The 17620-nt window shown below is 34.1% G+C and overlaps 1 protein-coding gene across 7 annotated transcripts in view; it reads right to left on the reverse strand.

Annotated features, from left to right (window-relative positions):
* Nucleotides 1-300: 300 nt before the first annotated feature.
* Nucleotides 301-17620, reverse strand: part of SLC4A10 (solute carrier family 4 member 10) — a 359857-nt gene continuing 342537 nt past the window's right edge. For 4 of the 7 annotated variants that reach the window (XM_060177810.1, XM_060177808.1, XM_060177807.1 and 1 more), the window contains 3 exons: nt 11608-11675; nt 8258-8374; nt 301-2340 (listed from right to left, as the gene is read on the reverse strand). In XM_060177810.1, the coding sequence (XP_060033793.1) occupies nt 2274-2340; nt 8258-8374; nt 11608-11675 (252 nt within the window). In that variant the 3' untranslated portion in view covers nt 301-2273. Of the gene's footprint in view, nt 2341-7398; nt 7438-7474; nt 7891-8257; nt 8375-11607; nt 11676-17620 lie in introns of those variants that run through there. The other 3 variants (XM_007523773.3, XM_016188445.2, XM_060177811.1) reach the window with 3 other exon arrangements.

The raw sequence follows: 17620 nt of genomic DNA on the forward strand, positions 1-17620 counted from the left end.
TGGCTTATTAATGAGAGACTAAGGAGTCTTCTAATAGGGAGATCCTAGTGCTTGGGAGGCTGGTTTTAGAACCAAATGGTGACTTAAGTCACCATTCCCTGAAAAAAGATACATCCTAATATAGATCTCCTAAGTTTCTGTTCATAAAATGCAAATTGACTATTCCTGTAATACCTGTATCACCAGGTTTTCTTAACATCAGGGGTATCTAAATTTAAGTGGTATGCTTAACCAAAAAAGTTAATAGACAGACTCACTAATTAACACTGGAAAAAAAAGACAAGACACTTTGCATCACTATTTAAAATGTGCAAGGAAATTAGGATAAATATTTATTTCCACATAATATTCTTTAGTTGTGAAAAACACAATACCCTAGTCACATTTACACATTACTTAAATTTTGCAATAAGTTACATTCAAAATATTCAGTAATTTCGACCAGGTATCTGAAACTGGGAAGAAATATATAATACTACAATTTTCCTTACATTATATATGATTTCAAAATACTAGGATTAATATAGGGATTGCAGTAAAATTCACACAAGAACAAAATGACTATAAAAATACTCAGAAATACAGAATTTCATTGCAAATGATTGCTTATTCAAATAGATGACCATGTGAAGGTTTTAATTCACTATGATCATTTTTAAAAGAACAGTTATTAATATATTAAAACATTTGAAGACTGCTTTTGGGACTCACTGGCATGTACAGCTAGTCTAAATCATAGAACAATGAAAAATTTTACAATGTACTCTGCATAATTAAAATACACAAAGGCAACACATTTGTAATGGAAAGTTTATGCATTTATAAACACAAACTATTAATTGCAAATTCATTTCATGTTTTAACATATATATATATATATATATATATATAATAAAAGAAATTGTTCTTTAGAAGATTGTGAGAGAATCTTTTCAGAAGACATCAAAATGTTGAGCTAATGAATGCTTTGTTGGTTTTTGATCCCTCATAAGATTAATTACAGAGGATTTACTTTTTTTTTAACTTTTCATGTGCACTTATTATCTTGGAAAAGTGACAGGGCTCTGAATGATTGTAAAGTTGACTACTGGTCATTCTTAGGATTCAAGAGCCTTATAAAACGTACTCTTTATTTACTTCTTATTTATAGTGAAAAGAAATAACTGTATTTTTAGTAATACTAAAAAATTTTAAACTTTCCTTTCTGTAAAGCTTAATAAAGGTGGATTATTTCAACTGAACTTTAATATCCACAGAAGCTTTTCAAACAGAACCTGAAATTTTCATTTAAAAGATTATTTTTCTACAACATGCATTTAATTAAAAAATGGAAAAGAGCTTGAAGAAAAAAATCCAATTGTAGAACTGTCAGTCTAACATTAGAATATGAATCAGAAGCAGCATTAAGCAGTACATTGACCTTTAGCAGTGAAACAACTATACAGCAGTGGAATTTCATGTACAGTGATTCACCATGCGGTGTTCCATAATTGTGTATATAATAAGTTTATTTGGAAAACATCTGTTGTCAGTGAGAGAAATTTAGCAGCATATTCCTGATAAAGGCTTAGACTGAAAGTCTCACAAATCTTATAAAGTTTTTCTAAAGCATTTCATACAAGTATTTGATTATATAATCGCAATATGAGTTTTAAGCAAATACTACTTGATTCTGTACTAGTGTCTGATTCTTTCAAACAAGTTGTGGACAGGTTTTCATATATTTTTCCAAATGATTTAATTTCTAGTTATGTATAAATTCTTAAGTATTAAATTATCATATTAAATCAAGTAAATGCATAAATACAATTATTAAAATGCTTGCAAGCTAACTTTTTTTGATTTGGGTCTTTTGAAATAGATCAATAAAGCTAAGCTATAAAAATAAAAAGAAGACTACCTTTCAAAATTCTTCAGAGTGAAATTATCAGGTATCTTCAGATCATTAAAATAGGAAAATACAAACTAGATATATATGACTTATCATTTTAAGAAAGCTATTGCTCTCATAAAACTGACAATGAGAATCCAGTGTTTATAAATGTCTAACAGAGCAAGGGATGTACAGATCCTTGCATTAGCTACTTTATATGCTCACAAGGGTCTTACTGTTCAGAAGTTTAAACACAGAAATTAAACAAGTATTGCACTACTTACAGTATGAAGGTGGATTTGGGATGAGAGACAGAATTTACAATACATGATCAAAGCAGTTTTATTAGTAATTGTGGCACACTTCTCATATATATGTAAAAAACAAATTGAAGATCAAGTCATAGACAAGTCTCCCTGTCAACACCTTTCCCTGAATCAGCTTTCTTCTCTTTTCGGCTTTCAATGCTACAGGGAAAAATAAGGAGAAATGTATTACTGCAATCCAGCATGGTTACTGTAAGATCTACTTGCTTAGTATAAAAACCATCAACCCCAAAGTGCTACAAAGGCCCTTTAAGGTATTCTTCTTACATAGTACAAAGCATAGATAGATAGCAATAATTAAAATCCTCTGTGCTTAGAGAGAGAAACCAAGAACTGCAGAGAGGGAGAAGTCCATAAATAGAAACTGAAAAACAAAGACCACACATTTTTAAAACAGTTCTAAGAGCATGCAAGATTAATACCATGGTCCTCATTTGGGCAAATGATTCACTGATGGTTGCTGAAAATGTCAGTCATGCCCTCTCCTAAGATAGCATCCAGACTATAAATGACACAGACAAGATGTCATAGTAGATTTTTCTAGATTCTAGTGCAAGTGGCTTGTCCATTGTGCATGTACTGGATCCTGAACTTTAATGAGAACTGTGCTGTGATCAGGGGACAGAAGCATCTGTTCTCATCAGTAGGTCACTCTGCACACTGTACTTCAGACACCTGTGTAGTCCCTACAAAAACAAACTCTCACCCTCAAACAATGCTTCTTCATCTCACTCCTACTCATTCTCAGGTGGCATCTACTATCTCATTCTCTAACTTTATCAATGAACAAGCTGGTGTTACTACTCCACCATCTTTCTCTACTGTTCAGCAATATTTTTCTGATATACGCTTTTCCTACACTCACAATGACAGTTTTCATGGGAAATCCAAATAATGTACCCACATACCCAGAATTCACACATGATTACATTACTTCCAGGAGGGCAAAATTTCTTACTCCTGGATGACTTCCAGTATTTGGCAGAAGTGGAGGCCTCTCTATAACCATTCCATTATAGAATCATGGGCTACCTGTAGCAGACTTGAAGTCCCTGAGTTTTTTATAGTTAACATTAGCCTTTACTATATATTTGTGAAATGTTCAATAGTTGATGGTGGGGAAACCCTAGACTTTATCACTCTTCTCTAAGTAACAAAGTGACACTTAAATCTCCCTTTTCTTTAAGGAACTCTTATGCAACTTTCTTAATGGTCAATAACTTAGACACATTCTAAGAATGTGTTTTTTAAATTGTTTTTCCTCCAATTCAACTAGAAACAGCCCTTCTCAGTTGTCACCACCACCCGGCACCATCAGGTAAGAAGTGCCGGAGCTTCTGCCATCTGTGGCACACTGCCAGCACTGAGAGCTGGTGTGAGCGAGTGTCTGTGGCACTCGGGTTTGTGCCTGCCACACTTCTCAGCACACACTACTTACAGGTCAGAACAAAGCAACTTTTTTCCCTTTTCTTTTCTACTTTCATGAGAAGAGATGACAGTGTGCACATGATGTGTTGAGAGTCTTAACTCTGTATTTTTAACTTCTCTATCTATATGACTCACTCTCTTTTACTTTAAGTTCCTTTCATATGACAAAACTCTGCTATCCTACTTTCCAAATTAACTTTTCCTTACCCTCTACCTGGCTCCCAGTCTCATCTGTCAACCAGAGCCATTGAAACAGGGACACATATGGCAATGGAGGAAGCCATAGACTTGAAGTTAAAAAATCATGTTCATTTCCTAGAAGCTAAGAATGAGCTGTATGACCTTGGGCTAGTTATTTAATCTTTCCAGAACTTGATTTTAACACGTTTAATTTATTTTCCCCCCTAGGCAGTCTCCCAGTACTCATAGTTCAAATGTAAGAATCCTAAACCTGATTTTCCCAATTTCAATACACTCGACCTTTTGAAAAACAAAATGTATCACGTAACAAGAGGGATATGTTTTGAGAAATGTGTTACTAGGCAATTTTGTTGCTGTGTGAATGCCATAGATATTATACATGTCTATATGATAGAGACTACTACATACATATTTTATATATAAGAACCACCATCATATATGTGACTGAAACATTATTAAGAAGTATATGTCTATAACAGATCCTGTCTGTAGGAAATTGTAAAAACAGAAACATACTGGTCTCTATGAATAAAAAATTCACATGTGAACAATTCTCTTTTGTATAATTCTTTGATAAATGACCAAAATCCCACTGGCACAATCAGTCACCAGGAAGTGAAAAAAATTCAGAATGCCAGCTTAATTTATTTAGATGTATCTTCTCCTGATGACATACTTAGAACACATTCGTTGGTTACAGAATTATAAAGCAAGTACATTTGGTATAAAATTATATTTCAACTTACTATGAAGGTAAAATTTTATAACTAGCTCAAAACTATGAAAGTATTACCAACTTAGATCTTCCTACTGTGTGTCAACTGTCCTCTTTATTACTTACTGCATTCATTTTTCTGGATACCATTCAATTTAATTAAAAGCTTTAGTTTCAAAACATTAAATATTATGCCTAATGTGTGCTATTGTAATAAACCTCGATTATATGCCAGGTACTCTGCAAAGACTTAGGGATACAAGATGGATAGGACAAGTATCCTTGCCTTTGAGGGGATATAATTTAACACATAATAAAGCAATATTGCAAACATGGAGTAAATAATAACCCACAATCTTTAAACTGTTAAATGATATATGAAATTTGCTTTTCAATGACACCCAAATAGTTGTTATAACATTTACCAAGCACTCATGAGAAGTCTAGGCCTAGAGAAAATTAAAGCAAAGTAGGAGAATCCTGGGTGATGTTGGTGATATAGAGGGAACATATGCGGCAAAATGAAAGCTCTTTCCCAGCATCACCAGCCACTTTCTCAAGAAACAACAACGTAGGGTGTCAGCTTTATAAAGCAGAGCATTTGAATATTTATTTTGATGCGATGTGCTTTTTATGTGACCTATTTCTACCAATCAACTCAATATGCTGCAAATGAACTAAGATAGAGAGAAAAATATCCCATCTTACAGATATGGCAGAATTTATAGTAAATTCTTAGTTAATCCTCAGTTATGCTGAACTAAATGTTTCTTACAATGAAAAGTGAATGAAATCACTGATACAATATAAGAATCCTTACCCCACTAGGAAAAAGTATACAAGATTTCTCTGATAAGCATATAAACAGCAACAATAAAAGATAAAATGTAAAACAGCAAGGACTGGAGTGTCAAAGACTGCAAGGAAGATTTTAAATTTCAAGGGGTACAGATTCTGTTAACCTGGCCTGCAGGGCTTTTTGGCCTCTAACAGCTACACAATTTTTTTTTTTCTTTCACAATTCCTAGTCATACTTCAAAGCCAGTAACTGATAGCAAAGCCAGTAACTGATAGCAAGAGAAAGCAAGGGCTTTGAGAAGGAATTGCTATTACTAGTGTTGGTGATTTTAAGCTTTCTAAAAATCATACCCCTTATGCCACTTTCCACTGTTATGAAGATGAAAGGAGCTACTCACCAAGCAAGAGAATATTTTAATACAGTATGTTACAGACTTTATCACATCAAAAGGTAAAAAAACAAAACAGCAACAACAAAAACTGGGTTAACCTATACTCCACAATAGTTTGAACTTTATGATAATGGGAACATATGTTAAAAGAAACAAATGGTTATGTCAAAACATAAAATGGCTTATTTAAAATTACATATGCTTAAAACATCTTACATTGTCCATGGGAGTTAATTCACTGTCTGATACAATCCGGAATATTCCTTAAAACTAAGTTTTAATGGTAAAAAGTATCCTTAATTTAGCTATTTACTTTAAAATGTCAAGTTATAAATATTTGTTTTGCTTGAACCCAAGAAGAACAGAGGGAGAATTTTGATTATGGATGCATGCAGAATAGGAAGAAAACAAATTAACTGCTTTAGTGATCTCAGATTCCCCATATATTTCCTATGACACATGTTTCATTTTGTATCCATAAATCTGAAATTCATATTTAAAAAATCGGGGATAGGTGTCACACTGAGTGAGATAAGCCAGAAAAAGAAGGACCAATACCAAACTATCTCATTCTTAGGTGGGATTTAAGAAAAAAGAATAGCAAGGGAAATATATAAGGTGAAACTTGAACTGGGTGTGGTGTATTGAACAGAAGCAAAGGACTTTGGGCAAGGACAGAAAGGAAAAGGATGAAGGGATATTGGGGTCCTGGTATATGATGGGTGAGGGGGCTCTAGGTTGGAGGATCAAGTATCTCCTAGATACCTAGATATCTACTGTGGGGAGATGAGTTGTGCTTATGTGGCAAAACTGTAGTGTAAATCATTAACCCCCAAATGAAATATTTAAAAATCATAGATATGCCATATTTTTATATTAAAGGGTCTATAAGCACATATTTCAATGGATTTGAGAAATTATCCTAATGGAAAGAAAGAAAAAGCATACTTTAGAATAAATACATATTTTTGTTTGGGTCAAGCAGAGAAATAGGTGAAGATTTTGAAGCTTTATTACAAGGTAGAAAATATCAACCAGGTCTCTGAGAGAGACTACTAGCTTATATTAATCTCCTTTGGGTTAAACAAATGTTGGAAGTGGCTGAGAGACAGAGACAAATTAATTGCCAACTCTTTTAGAGTAGATGCTGTACATTCACTGCTTGTTTGGGAGAGATGACACTTAAACAGCATGCCATTTTGGGGTGACAAAAATTACAACAAGGAGATCTAAGTCTACAATTCCTTTTTCTTCAGTCCATGTTTCCAAATATTTCTCATGAAGACAAATGATACCTGTCAATTGGGAAGCTTATAAATGGTAGCTCCCACTTTGTAATTTCTTAATTAAAGAGATACATTTTCTTTCTTATATTGAAGTGTAATACTATTAATAAATACAGATTTAGTGATCTGTTGACTTAAATATGATACATATGTATAGGTCATGTGAGAAAAAAAAGTTTGAGCTTCATAGCATCTTTAATATTTGTGTGGCTATGGCAATACCATAAACACTAAGTCTGATACTTAATCTGAGTATAAGATTCTCCATGTCTTTTGCCTCCCCAAAACTCACACAGAAAACATGGCTAACCAGGTTTCTAGAAGACATTTAACAAAGGGAAATGCAACCAAGGAACAAGTTTGAGGGAGAGGGTCTTACCTTTGGGACATCGGCTTCTAGAGTGATTAGGAAGGGGAGCTTATGACAAAAATGTAATATAAAAATTAAGTAGAAAAAGTTAATTTAAGGTCAAGAAAATAAAGAAACTTAATAGTTAAACACTGTCCCAAATCCCTCAATCACTCTTTAATAAGAAGATATATTAGCGTAACAGATTTTTCTTCACATCATAATCTAAGAAGACTGGATGGTTTGATTTTATATATAAATTCAGAAAAAATTAGTTAGTCTTGAGTTTTCAAAAATTAAGCTACTACTAATGGTGACATGATATTTAGAAATACCTTCTGTGGTATCTACAATACTAACCACAACCATAGGAGTTGCTTGTAATGTTTGCATACTGTGAGGTAAGAAGAATGGATAGAACTTTTTGGAGCTGAAAGTCTCAGAATATGGTGGGTTTAAAAAGATTTTTCAAAGACTTAGAAGAGGGAACTTGAAATACGCTAAGTGCAAAATCACCATTGCCTGTGGAAAAATGGAAAATGTAGTCAAACATCTAAGAGGATTCTGTGAAACAAAGAGTAATAAAATCCTATTGCAAAACAACAGGCAAAATTTAAGGTTCAAAATGATCATGCATTGGGACACACTTAAAGTGCACCTTTAATTTCTTCCCATTATTATACTTTTGGAGTGTATTTATAATTCTTGATTTGAAAGATGTTGAAAACATGCCAATGAATGTGATAATTATGGTTATATACCTACTTTCAAAAAGTATTATTTGAATCACGTCTAAATTTGAGGGAACTAATATTATTCTTTTGCTAATTGATTTATGTCATAAAATGACTGGAATTAGTATAGATTTATATTATTTTAGAATTCAAACCTTTTAGAAGGAAAGCTTGACTCCTTATCTTTTGAGTTATCGGCAGTAATCAGAAGGTTCCTCCACAAGGCAGTCTTTGACATTTCATCAGAAATATTGATCACAGATGGATCATCTCTAGATAGAGTTTACCCAAAATGAGATAATTAATATCAAATAATTATCTGGTGATAGATACTATACATAGCCTTATGTCTTTGTACAGTATTTTTTTTATAATTAAAAAAGACTGCCTAGTTCCCTCAATGATAATAAAAAAGTATGTGGAAAAAAACATTCAAATGAAAGTTTCTGGTTATAGAGAAATTAGTTTGCACTATGGTTGTCCTAATTCATTTCAGTTATGGAAATTAGATTCTACATGTTCATTGTCTAGTCTTTTATCCCTAACATTCACAGCACAGTTTCCACAGTAGCTCTCACTCAGAGAAAAAGTTAAGGAGATGCCTTATAATAAGGCTCTGTCCCTGCATTCACCTTCCAAAGTCATGTGTTGCTATTATACCCCTATTCAGCTCTAGCTACAATGTAATGCTTTTAGGAAACTATAAGACTTCTACTTTCTCTTCCCTCTGCCTTCTAGGGTACATTCCTTTCCCTCCTTTGTCTGAATGTCACCTTCTCAGAGCTTCATTAATTATTTAGATTTTATCTTTATATCCCATCATAATCTCTCTCTCTCTCTCTCTCTCTCTCTCTCTCTCTCTCCCTCTCTCTCTCTCCCTATCTCCCTTCTTTCCTTCTCTTCTTCTCTCCCTCCTTCCCCTCCATCTCACTTCCCCTTCCTTTACCTGGTTTTGTTATTTATTGCACTGCATTATATTATTTGATCATGTACTTTATTTTCTGTCTCTTCTTACCTCCATTTTACCTGAACATAATCTACACCTGTTTCCCCAAGACTTAGACAGAGTCTGGCAACCAGTATCCTACTCAATAAATATTTCTTAAACAAATGAATGCACCCCGAGTATTTGGCAGAGGTCTTCCCCCAAATAGCTGAGCAAACTGTAGTATAAGGATGGTGGGTGTATTTTTTACATTTTAAAATGGTATTAATTATAGGTGGCATTTAGAACCCTCTAAAACATTTCCAGGGCTAGAAATGCAATCAGATGGTGATAGAGATAAATCACAGACCAAGTCAAGGAAAGTTCCAGTGAGTGAGAAAACAGTACTCTTCTATGGAAGACACTCTGCCACAAAGGAGATTATGTTCTACATCTTAGGCCAATTCACAGGCTAATCTCCTTGTCCACTAGAAGATAAGTTCAACTTTTGAGAGAAACATTAAAATACTGGAGAAAAGTCCTGAGTGTCAAGGGCACTTCTGTCTAATTGGGGTATATGTTGGTCAGTTCTACAAATCTGTTCAGCCTTAGGTAAATCAAAGCATGAGATCAACTAGTATCCAAACAAGTGTCATATAGAATACACGTTTTTTTTTTCATGATACTTTCTAACAAAGAGTCTTGTGAGCAAAATAGTTTAGAAAATGCTGATTAAACAAAGGCAAGCTTTCCCTTCCTTCCTTCCTTCCTTCCTTCCTTCCTTCCTTCCTTCCTTCCTTCCTTCCTTTCTTTCTTTCTTCCTTTCTAACAGTATTGGATTCTTCAATATACCAGTGTACATCATGACTCCCCAAACTGGAATGCAGTAAGGAACATTTTCTAAATTTATTTTACCATAAAATCCTTATGAGAGGGAGTCAGGCTGTAGCACAGCAGGTTAAGCGCAGGTGGCGCAAAGCACAAGACCTGCATGAGGATCCCGATTTGAGCCCCCAGCTCCCCACCTGCAGGGGAGTCGCTTCACAAGCAGTGAAGCAGGTCTGCAGGTGTCTATCTTTCTCTCCCCCTCTCTGTCTTCCCCACTTCTCTCCATTTCTCTCTGTCCTATCCAACAATTACGACAACAATAATAACTACAACAATAAAACAACAAGGGCAACAAAAGGGAATAAATAAATAAAATTAATATTAAAAAAATCCTTATGAGAAGGGCAAACATAAGACTAAATTTCTACAAAATACACACAGGAATAAACAGATTTAATTATACAATCGACAGATTTCAAAATTTACATATTATATATAAAAAAGATAAAAACACCTATACTTGTGCCTACCCTTAAATGGTAGCCAGTGATACTTGAAAAAAATTTAGGAAATGCAATTTTACAGTCAAACTCATAGATGCAAAAATTTCTCTTTTTGTTTTTTAACGTAATGACAAATTCCTTCTTTAGAGAATAATATTCACTATCTTTCTTTTTACTGTAAACATTGAAATAATGCATATAATTTAAAAAATATTTTATTTAACATTATATTTATTTACTTTGGATAGACAGAGACAATTTGACAGGAGAGGGAGAGATAGGGAGGGAGAGAGATACCTGCAGCACTGCTTCACCACTCGTAAAATTTCCCACCTATAGGTGGGCACCTAGAACTTGAGCCTTGGTTCTTGTGCACTGGAATGTGTGTGCTCTACCAGGTGCACCACAACCTGGCTCCTAATACAAAGAATTTGATGTCAAACACTGTCAAATTTTTTATTTTAACATAAGAATTCTTTTATGTTATATAAAATCATGTACACAAGGAAAAATTGGATATGTGGGAATTATAAAAATCTTTTTTTTAATTACTAGTATAATGAAATCATTTAATTCAAGAACTAGATTAATATTTTTGTAGTGCCTTTTTATTTTATTTTATTTTTTAAAATTTTATGTATTTCCTTTTGTTGCCCTTGTTTTTATTGTTGTAGTTATTATTTTTATTGATTTCATTGTTGTTGGATAGGACAGAGAGAAATAGAGAAAGGAGGGGAAGACAGAGAGGGAGAGAGAAAGACACCTGAAGACCTGCTTCACCACCTGTGAAGCGACTCCCCTGCAGGTGGGGATCTGGGGGCTGGAACCGGGATCCTTCGGTCCTTGCGCTTTGTAGTGCCTTTTTAATGATAAATATCCCCAAACATTTATTTGTTATTAATTAACAAATACCTAGTTCATTTATCCTATAATCTAATCTTGACCTGTCTTCACATGCTACTTCTAAAAGACATGAGAGAGTTGCCATATTCATTATAAAATATGAGAAAATACTTCAGGCAATAGCTCTCTGTCTCATTCATTTTGAGTGATTTTGTATAGTAAGACATTATCAGTAAAAAGAGTTAGTATAGGAATAAATCAATCTAATTTCTTGTCTCAATTCTTCCTATTCTAATGCAACTTCAATAGACCTATAGAGGAATCAAGATAGAATAAAATTCTTAAGAGAGTAGATAGCAATACATTGCATTGTTTTAATTGGTGTGTTTTTATAATCGTATCTCACCTATAGTGCCCTTCCAATGGGAGTTGTACTATACCCTCCTCTTCCATAGCAAGCATACTTTGTTCTTCCTGGAAAGGCAAAAATATGTATAAAATGAATATTAATTTTATATTAAATAAAAATAAAGGTTAACATTTCACTATCTCATTAACCCTAGGACCTTCCACTTTATTTGCATTTATTAGTGTTAACATAGGTCCTTTAAATAAATCATCAGCTACCAAGAACATAAGTAATTAATGAGAGTCTCACACCACAAAGTAATTTAAATGCTAGTAACAATCTTCTTAATGTCATTCAATGTAAACCACGGTTGATTTCCAAGCCAATATTTCAAAACTTAGTTTAATTTTTACAAAGACAAAATTACTAGGTAATGCAGTTGATTTTATTGTTATAAAGTTGAGATTACATACCCAGAATGTTCTATTAGGAAAGTCTGCAGGAATATTCAGATGAATAGTTCTTAAACTTTATTTATATCAGTAATACCTGGAGGGATTGTTAAGACTGTATATAGTTGAGTCCCACCTCCAGAGTAGCTAATATAGTAAGGCCTGGAGTTGGGCCCCCTAACTAACATTTCTAACAAGTTTCAAGGTGATGTAAATTGTGCTGGTTTGTGAAGCATGGACTGATTGATTGATTGACTAACTGATACTAAGGCATTGCTCAGTTCTGGCTTATGGTGCTTCTAGAGATTGAATCTGGAACCTTGGAGTTTCAGGCATAAAAATCTTTTGCATAACCACTGTGCTCTCTTCCCAGCCCATGTGGACTACACTTTGTATACTACTGGTCTAACTAAAGGAGTGAAGGACAGAAGATAAGATTCCGGAGTCAAACAAAAACACAGGTGTATCATTTTATTTAGATATATTATTGGCTTTGTTTTATGCCTCAGATGTCTTTCTATGATGGCAAAATCCTACCCTTCTTCAAAAGATGGAAATTTTTATATATTGAATTTCTTTTCTTTTTTTTTTTTTTTTTAGTGAAAGGGAGAGAGAAAGAAAGACACCGACCATAGGTTATTTTGGCACATGCATTCCAAGTATCAAACTCAGAAACTTGTACTTGCAAGTCTTTAACTTTCCCACTGGATATATCTCTGGTCACACAACTTTTCATATATTATATTTTAATATGTTTGAGGTGAACATAATCTTTATTTTGTCATAATAAAAGGCTGGCTTAGTTTTCAATAATATTGAATTTTTAAATAAATTTCAAAATATTTATCTACAAATTATTGCTCATATTTAATTTCCTTGCTTTAAAACAGGTCTATTGCATTACTCATTTTCAGAAGATTATTTATTTATTTATTTTCCTTTTTTGTTTCCCTTGTTGTTTTTATCATTATGTGGTTATTATTATTGTTATTGATGTTGTTGTTGCCAGATAGGACAGAGAGAAATGGAGAAAGGAGGGGAAGACATAGATGGAGAGAGAAAGATAAACACCTGCAGACCTGCTTCACTGCTTGTCAAGTGACACCACCCCCGCAGGTGGGGATCCGGGGCCTCTAACCGGGATCCTTACTTTGGTCCTTGAGTTTTGCGCCATGTGTGCTTAATCTGCTGTGCTACAGCCTGACCCCCTCATTTTCAGATTATTTGGGACCATTTAAAATGTTATCACTATGGGTTCTACCTCCAGAAATGAAATTTAAAGTTGTACAGGGATGATGAACTAGCTAACACCCTAAATGGAACCTAAAAAAAGAAAACAAGGATGATTCTGGAGTTCCATTTATTTCCTCTTTCAATAGCTTGGCAAAGAGTTAACTTGGCTGGTCTGAATAAGCTCCCAGGTGTTGGGAATACTGTTTTACCCACTGTGAGCAAAAGGAATTATGGGACATGAACATAATAAGCTGATGTCAAGAGCATAGGACAAACATAAAGTACTATGGTTCCTGTCATATGTCTAGCTAGCCTTTTGCTCCTGACTATTTTCCCATCATGATTGTTATGTACCTAATAAAACTGCATTTTGATAAACCCTGAGCAAAAATCCAACAAAGGTTTTTATTTTTTACTATACTCAGGAAGACATTTTCTTTGGTTAAGTCACTATATGTGACATGTATGACTGTTCCTAGAGTTCTTGGTATGCAGAGCATGGCCCTCAACTGTCCTACAGTATGGTCTCAACTGCTGCCCCATCTGGAAAGTCCTTAGCATATTTCTTTCTACTTAAATAGATAAATGATTTTTTTCAGGGCTTCTTCAGCTAACCTTGAATATAATATGCATTGTAGGGACATGTCTCATTTTCACCCTTAGTGTGACTTCTGTATGCATCCAACTTTCTTGAAAGCTCTGTTCTACTGAGACCTTGGCCATACAACATAAAGAATATCCTCAGTCTGTGCTGTGGAATAATAAAGAGACCTAGGAACTGTAGGATCTCTACTACTGATACTGTTATGTCTCTGCTTGTAAGTCCATCTCCTCACAAACTCTATGATAGAAGTACATACATACTGTGTGCTACCATGGCATGTGGCTACCATTCATCTTATATTTCATGCACTTTATCTTGTTCTTTTTTTCTGTTTTCAAGGGTAAAATGAAAACCTACTAGACCTACTTTATTAGTTGTGCTTTATACCTAGTCTTCCTGTCATCTGACACAGTGCTAGGATGGATTAAAGATGAGCAGACACTACAACTGATTAGAAAGTAAACTGTTAAGAATTTGAGCAGAGATAATCTACAGCATAGTGAAGTATGCTTTCCTTGTGGGTTCATCACTACATATGAAAATATATATATATACATATATATATATATATATATATATATATATATATATATATATATGTCAAATTACCATAACTGCACACGATTGAGGCCATAGCCAGACAAACATCTTTTCTAGGCTACTTTTTACATGAAAACAACTAGATCCCTCCCCCTCTATTGGGAGAGGGGTTAATGGTTTAGAACATAGTTGTTGATGCATAAGTATAACATTTTACCTCCCCATAATAGGTGTCTGTAAGAAACGGTCTCCCCCAACCTAGGTCCTTTTCTACCATTATGCACCTGGACCCCAGGGTCCCTCCATCCCATCCCTCTCCCTCCTTCCCTGGAGTCCTTTGCTTTGCTACAATACACTACCGTCAGTCCAATTTTTGTGTTTTCCCTTACTGTCCTTGCTACTTAAGTTCCACCTATGAATGAGATCAATCAGTATTAGTCTTTCTCTTTCTGGCTTATCTCACTAAACACAGGATCTTCAAGAAAACAACAACTTTGATACCCAATGAAGGAAATTAAGTGAAGGTGATCCACAACAGTATTTAAATAAAACTAACACACATGAAAAATGCAATTGTTTCTAGGCTGTCCACTGAAAGGTAAACAATATATATATATAATATGTTTTTAGGTAAACTGAGAATGAAAAGTCAAGAACTCAGATAGAAAGTTCTAATGAAAAATAAAATTTTAAAAATGGTGGAGTGCCATCGACACTTAAATTACCTGACTGCAGAAATTAAAGACCAAGATTCAATCTACCGGTAAAGAAAAAAAAAATTGAACAAAATTTGGGGGAACAATTTTGTTTTTCCCTCAGATGATTTTCTACTTTTCTTCCAAATTGCTTTCAATAATTATTTTGCACTCTGTGGTTTGTTAGCATGTGTGGGCTTTATACTAGTCATAATTCTATCCAAAACAAAAACTCATCACTTCTAAAGATAGTATTCCCAAGCCATGCTTATCTGAAAAGAATGGTGGCAGAGCAGCTGCTTCCTTCAGTGCCAGAAGGAAGTTGGGTGGGCCCCAGAGTTTTGGGATAGAAGGCCGGCTGCATCCCTGGCAGGATTGTTAGGAAGCCAAAAATTGGGACTTTCTGGCAAAGAGCAGTCAAATCAGGCTCTGGCCATCACGAGAGTCATAACCTTATTAGCTCAATCTCATTTTAAAGTACTTTAGATTTACAAAGTGATAGATACCCAATCAGAGGTACCTTAAAATGAGTGACATACACAAGGTGTATCAAAAATACACAGAGTTCTACAGTGTAATAAAGAAGTCAGAGGATGATGAGCAAAGTTTGGCTAAGAACATTTGAGGGATTTTGCCAATTTGACTGGAGGAATATTCACACTGTGATTTTTAAAACAATCTTTTCAATTTAGATAGTCAAAACATGTTTTAGATACTAAAGAATGGAAAGACAGTTAATTCTCTAAACAGTAAAAGCCAGAAAATGACCTTAAAATTATTCTACTCAACAGAACTCAAACATTTACTAAGCATATGTAACTTGGTAGGTACAGAGTTAACAAGAATTACCCTGAAGCTATTCAAGATATAGCTAACAGATAACCTGCTAGGTCATATGGATACAACAATAGAAAGATATAAGCTCTACTCTCAGAGAATGATAAAGATTACAGTAAAACATACAAGAGCAGTGATAAAATTTAAATAATTCTTGTTTGATTATAGAAAGGAAGAAACCCAAGATGGGAAGAAACAGTATACCTAAAATAGACCTACTAGCTTTTTCCAAAATAGAGACTCCAATTCTCATCTGCAATATTCTTGCCTTTAGGTTCTTAATTATTAAACAATTTGTTCTGATTTATATCTCTGTCTCTTTCTCTCTCATATATAAAATTTAAAAATAGGATATTTGATCCAGTGTCTGTAAGCAACTATTACAAAATATAAAATTCTGATAGAATGATCTTGAATTTAGAACATTATACTTTGAAGGTACAGGCTCTTATATAAGTGTCCTGTGTCAAATTTAAAACACATCAGATTCACCTGGAAGTCTTGTTAACACAGCTTTATGGCCCTTTCTCCAGAGTTTTAATAGGTCTTGAGAAGGGTTAAAAATTTATATCTCTAACAATTTTCCAGGTGTTTACTAAGATTGCACTTTGAAATCCAGTAATTGAAGAAAAAAGGCTTGTTTGCTTCACTCTAAAGATTGATGAGAAACGTCACTTGCTTGTGTAATAGTAAGACTTTTTTTTTTTTCTAAATCCAGTTGATTCTGATCTTTCTGAACAATGGGATATAATTTATAATTTGCTTATTATATTTGTTGTCAGGTTGCTTTTGCATCTTCTTGACAGGTCTTGTAATTCTACATCACACAGATCACAAGTCCCACTTGCCCCCTTTCTCTTTATTCTTATAGCATGTATGTTGAACAAACCACTGTGAACCAAGAGGTCTCAATATCATGATCACTGCTTGCAGTTAAATTTCCAGGATTATTCTAACATTAGCTGTCTTCTTCCCAAGCCAGGAGCAAACATTCTTCTGGGACTTTCTGCTTTTAACAGCAGTCCTTTTGTCAAATATGTACAATGTCCTCAAGAATATTTAAGTAGGAAGCAAAGCATGTTGGTACTCTGAGCACATTTGGACATCCAGAATTTGATTCTGCAGTCTTCCCTTTACACAGAGCAATGTGCAAAATGTCAGGGTTCCAATATTCATTTCTATCTGATTATAATCCTTTCTTTCTAAAAACTGAGGCATATGCATATGCATATGCATGAAGTACATGAAAATTTGGAACAGAAGCTCTGCGACCTTGGACTGGCCTGTGTAGCTATTTATTCTGCTTAACTCATTATTGAATTTTAAGGTCAAACTAATGTTTTCTCAATGCCATAAGACCAGAGTGGGCTACCGATAGGAAAACCCTAGAGGATAAAGATACAAGCTTGTAACTATCATCAAAAGGACAAGAGGTGAGCCTACTTTAAATTCAAGTCTCAGAGAGCTGAGACATTTCTGCTATTTACTGTCTTTCCAGATCACAAAGTTACTCAATTAATTTGAACAATGTATAATTTCTAGAGACCCTGTCCACGTAACATTTTAATGTACAATCTCTGAAGGCTGGGACTTGATATAGAAGATGTTATGGTAAGATCAGTTCCTTCAGTGACCCTATATCCTCAAGAAAGCAAAATACTGACCTCTGGGATATAAAAAATGAACAAGAATTTAAGTTTTGTTATAAT

Source organism: Erinaceus europaeus, chromosome 18 (genome assembly GCF_950295315.1).
Source record: "Erinaceus europaeus chromosome 18, mEriEur2.1, whole genome shotgun sequence".
Classification (NCBI taxonomy): Eukaryota; Metazoa; Chordata; class Mammalia; order Eulipotyphla; family Erinaceidae; genus Erinaceus; species Erinaceus europaeus.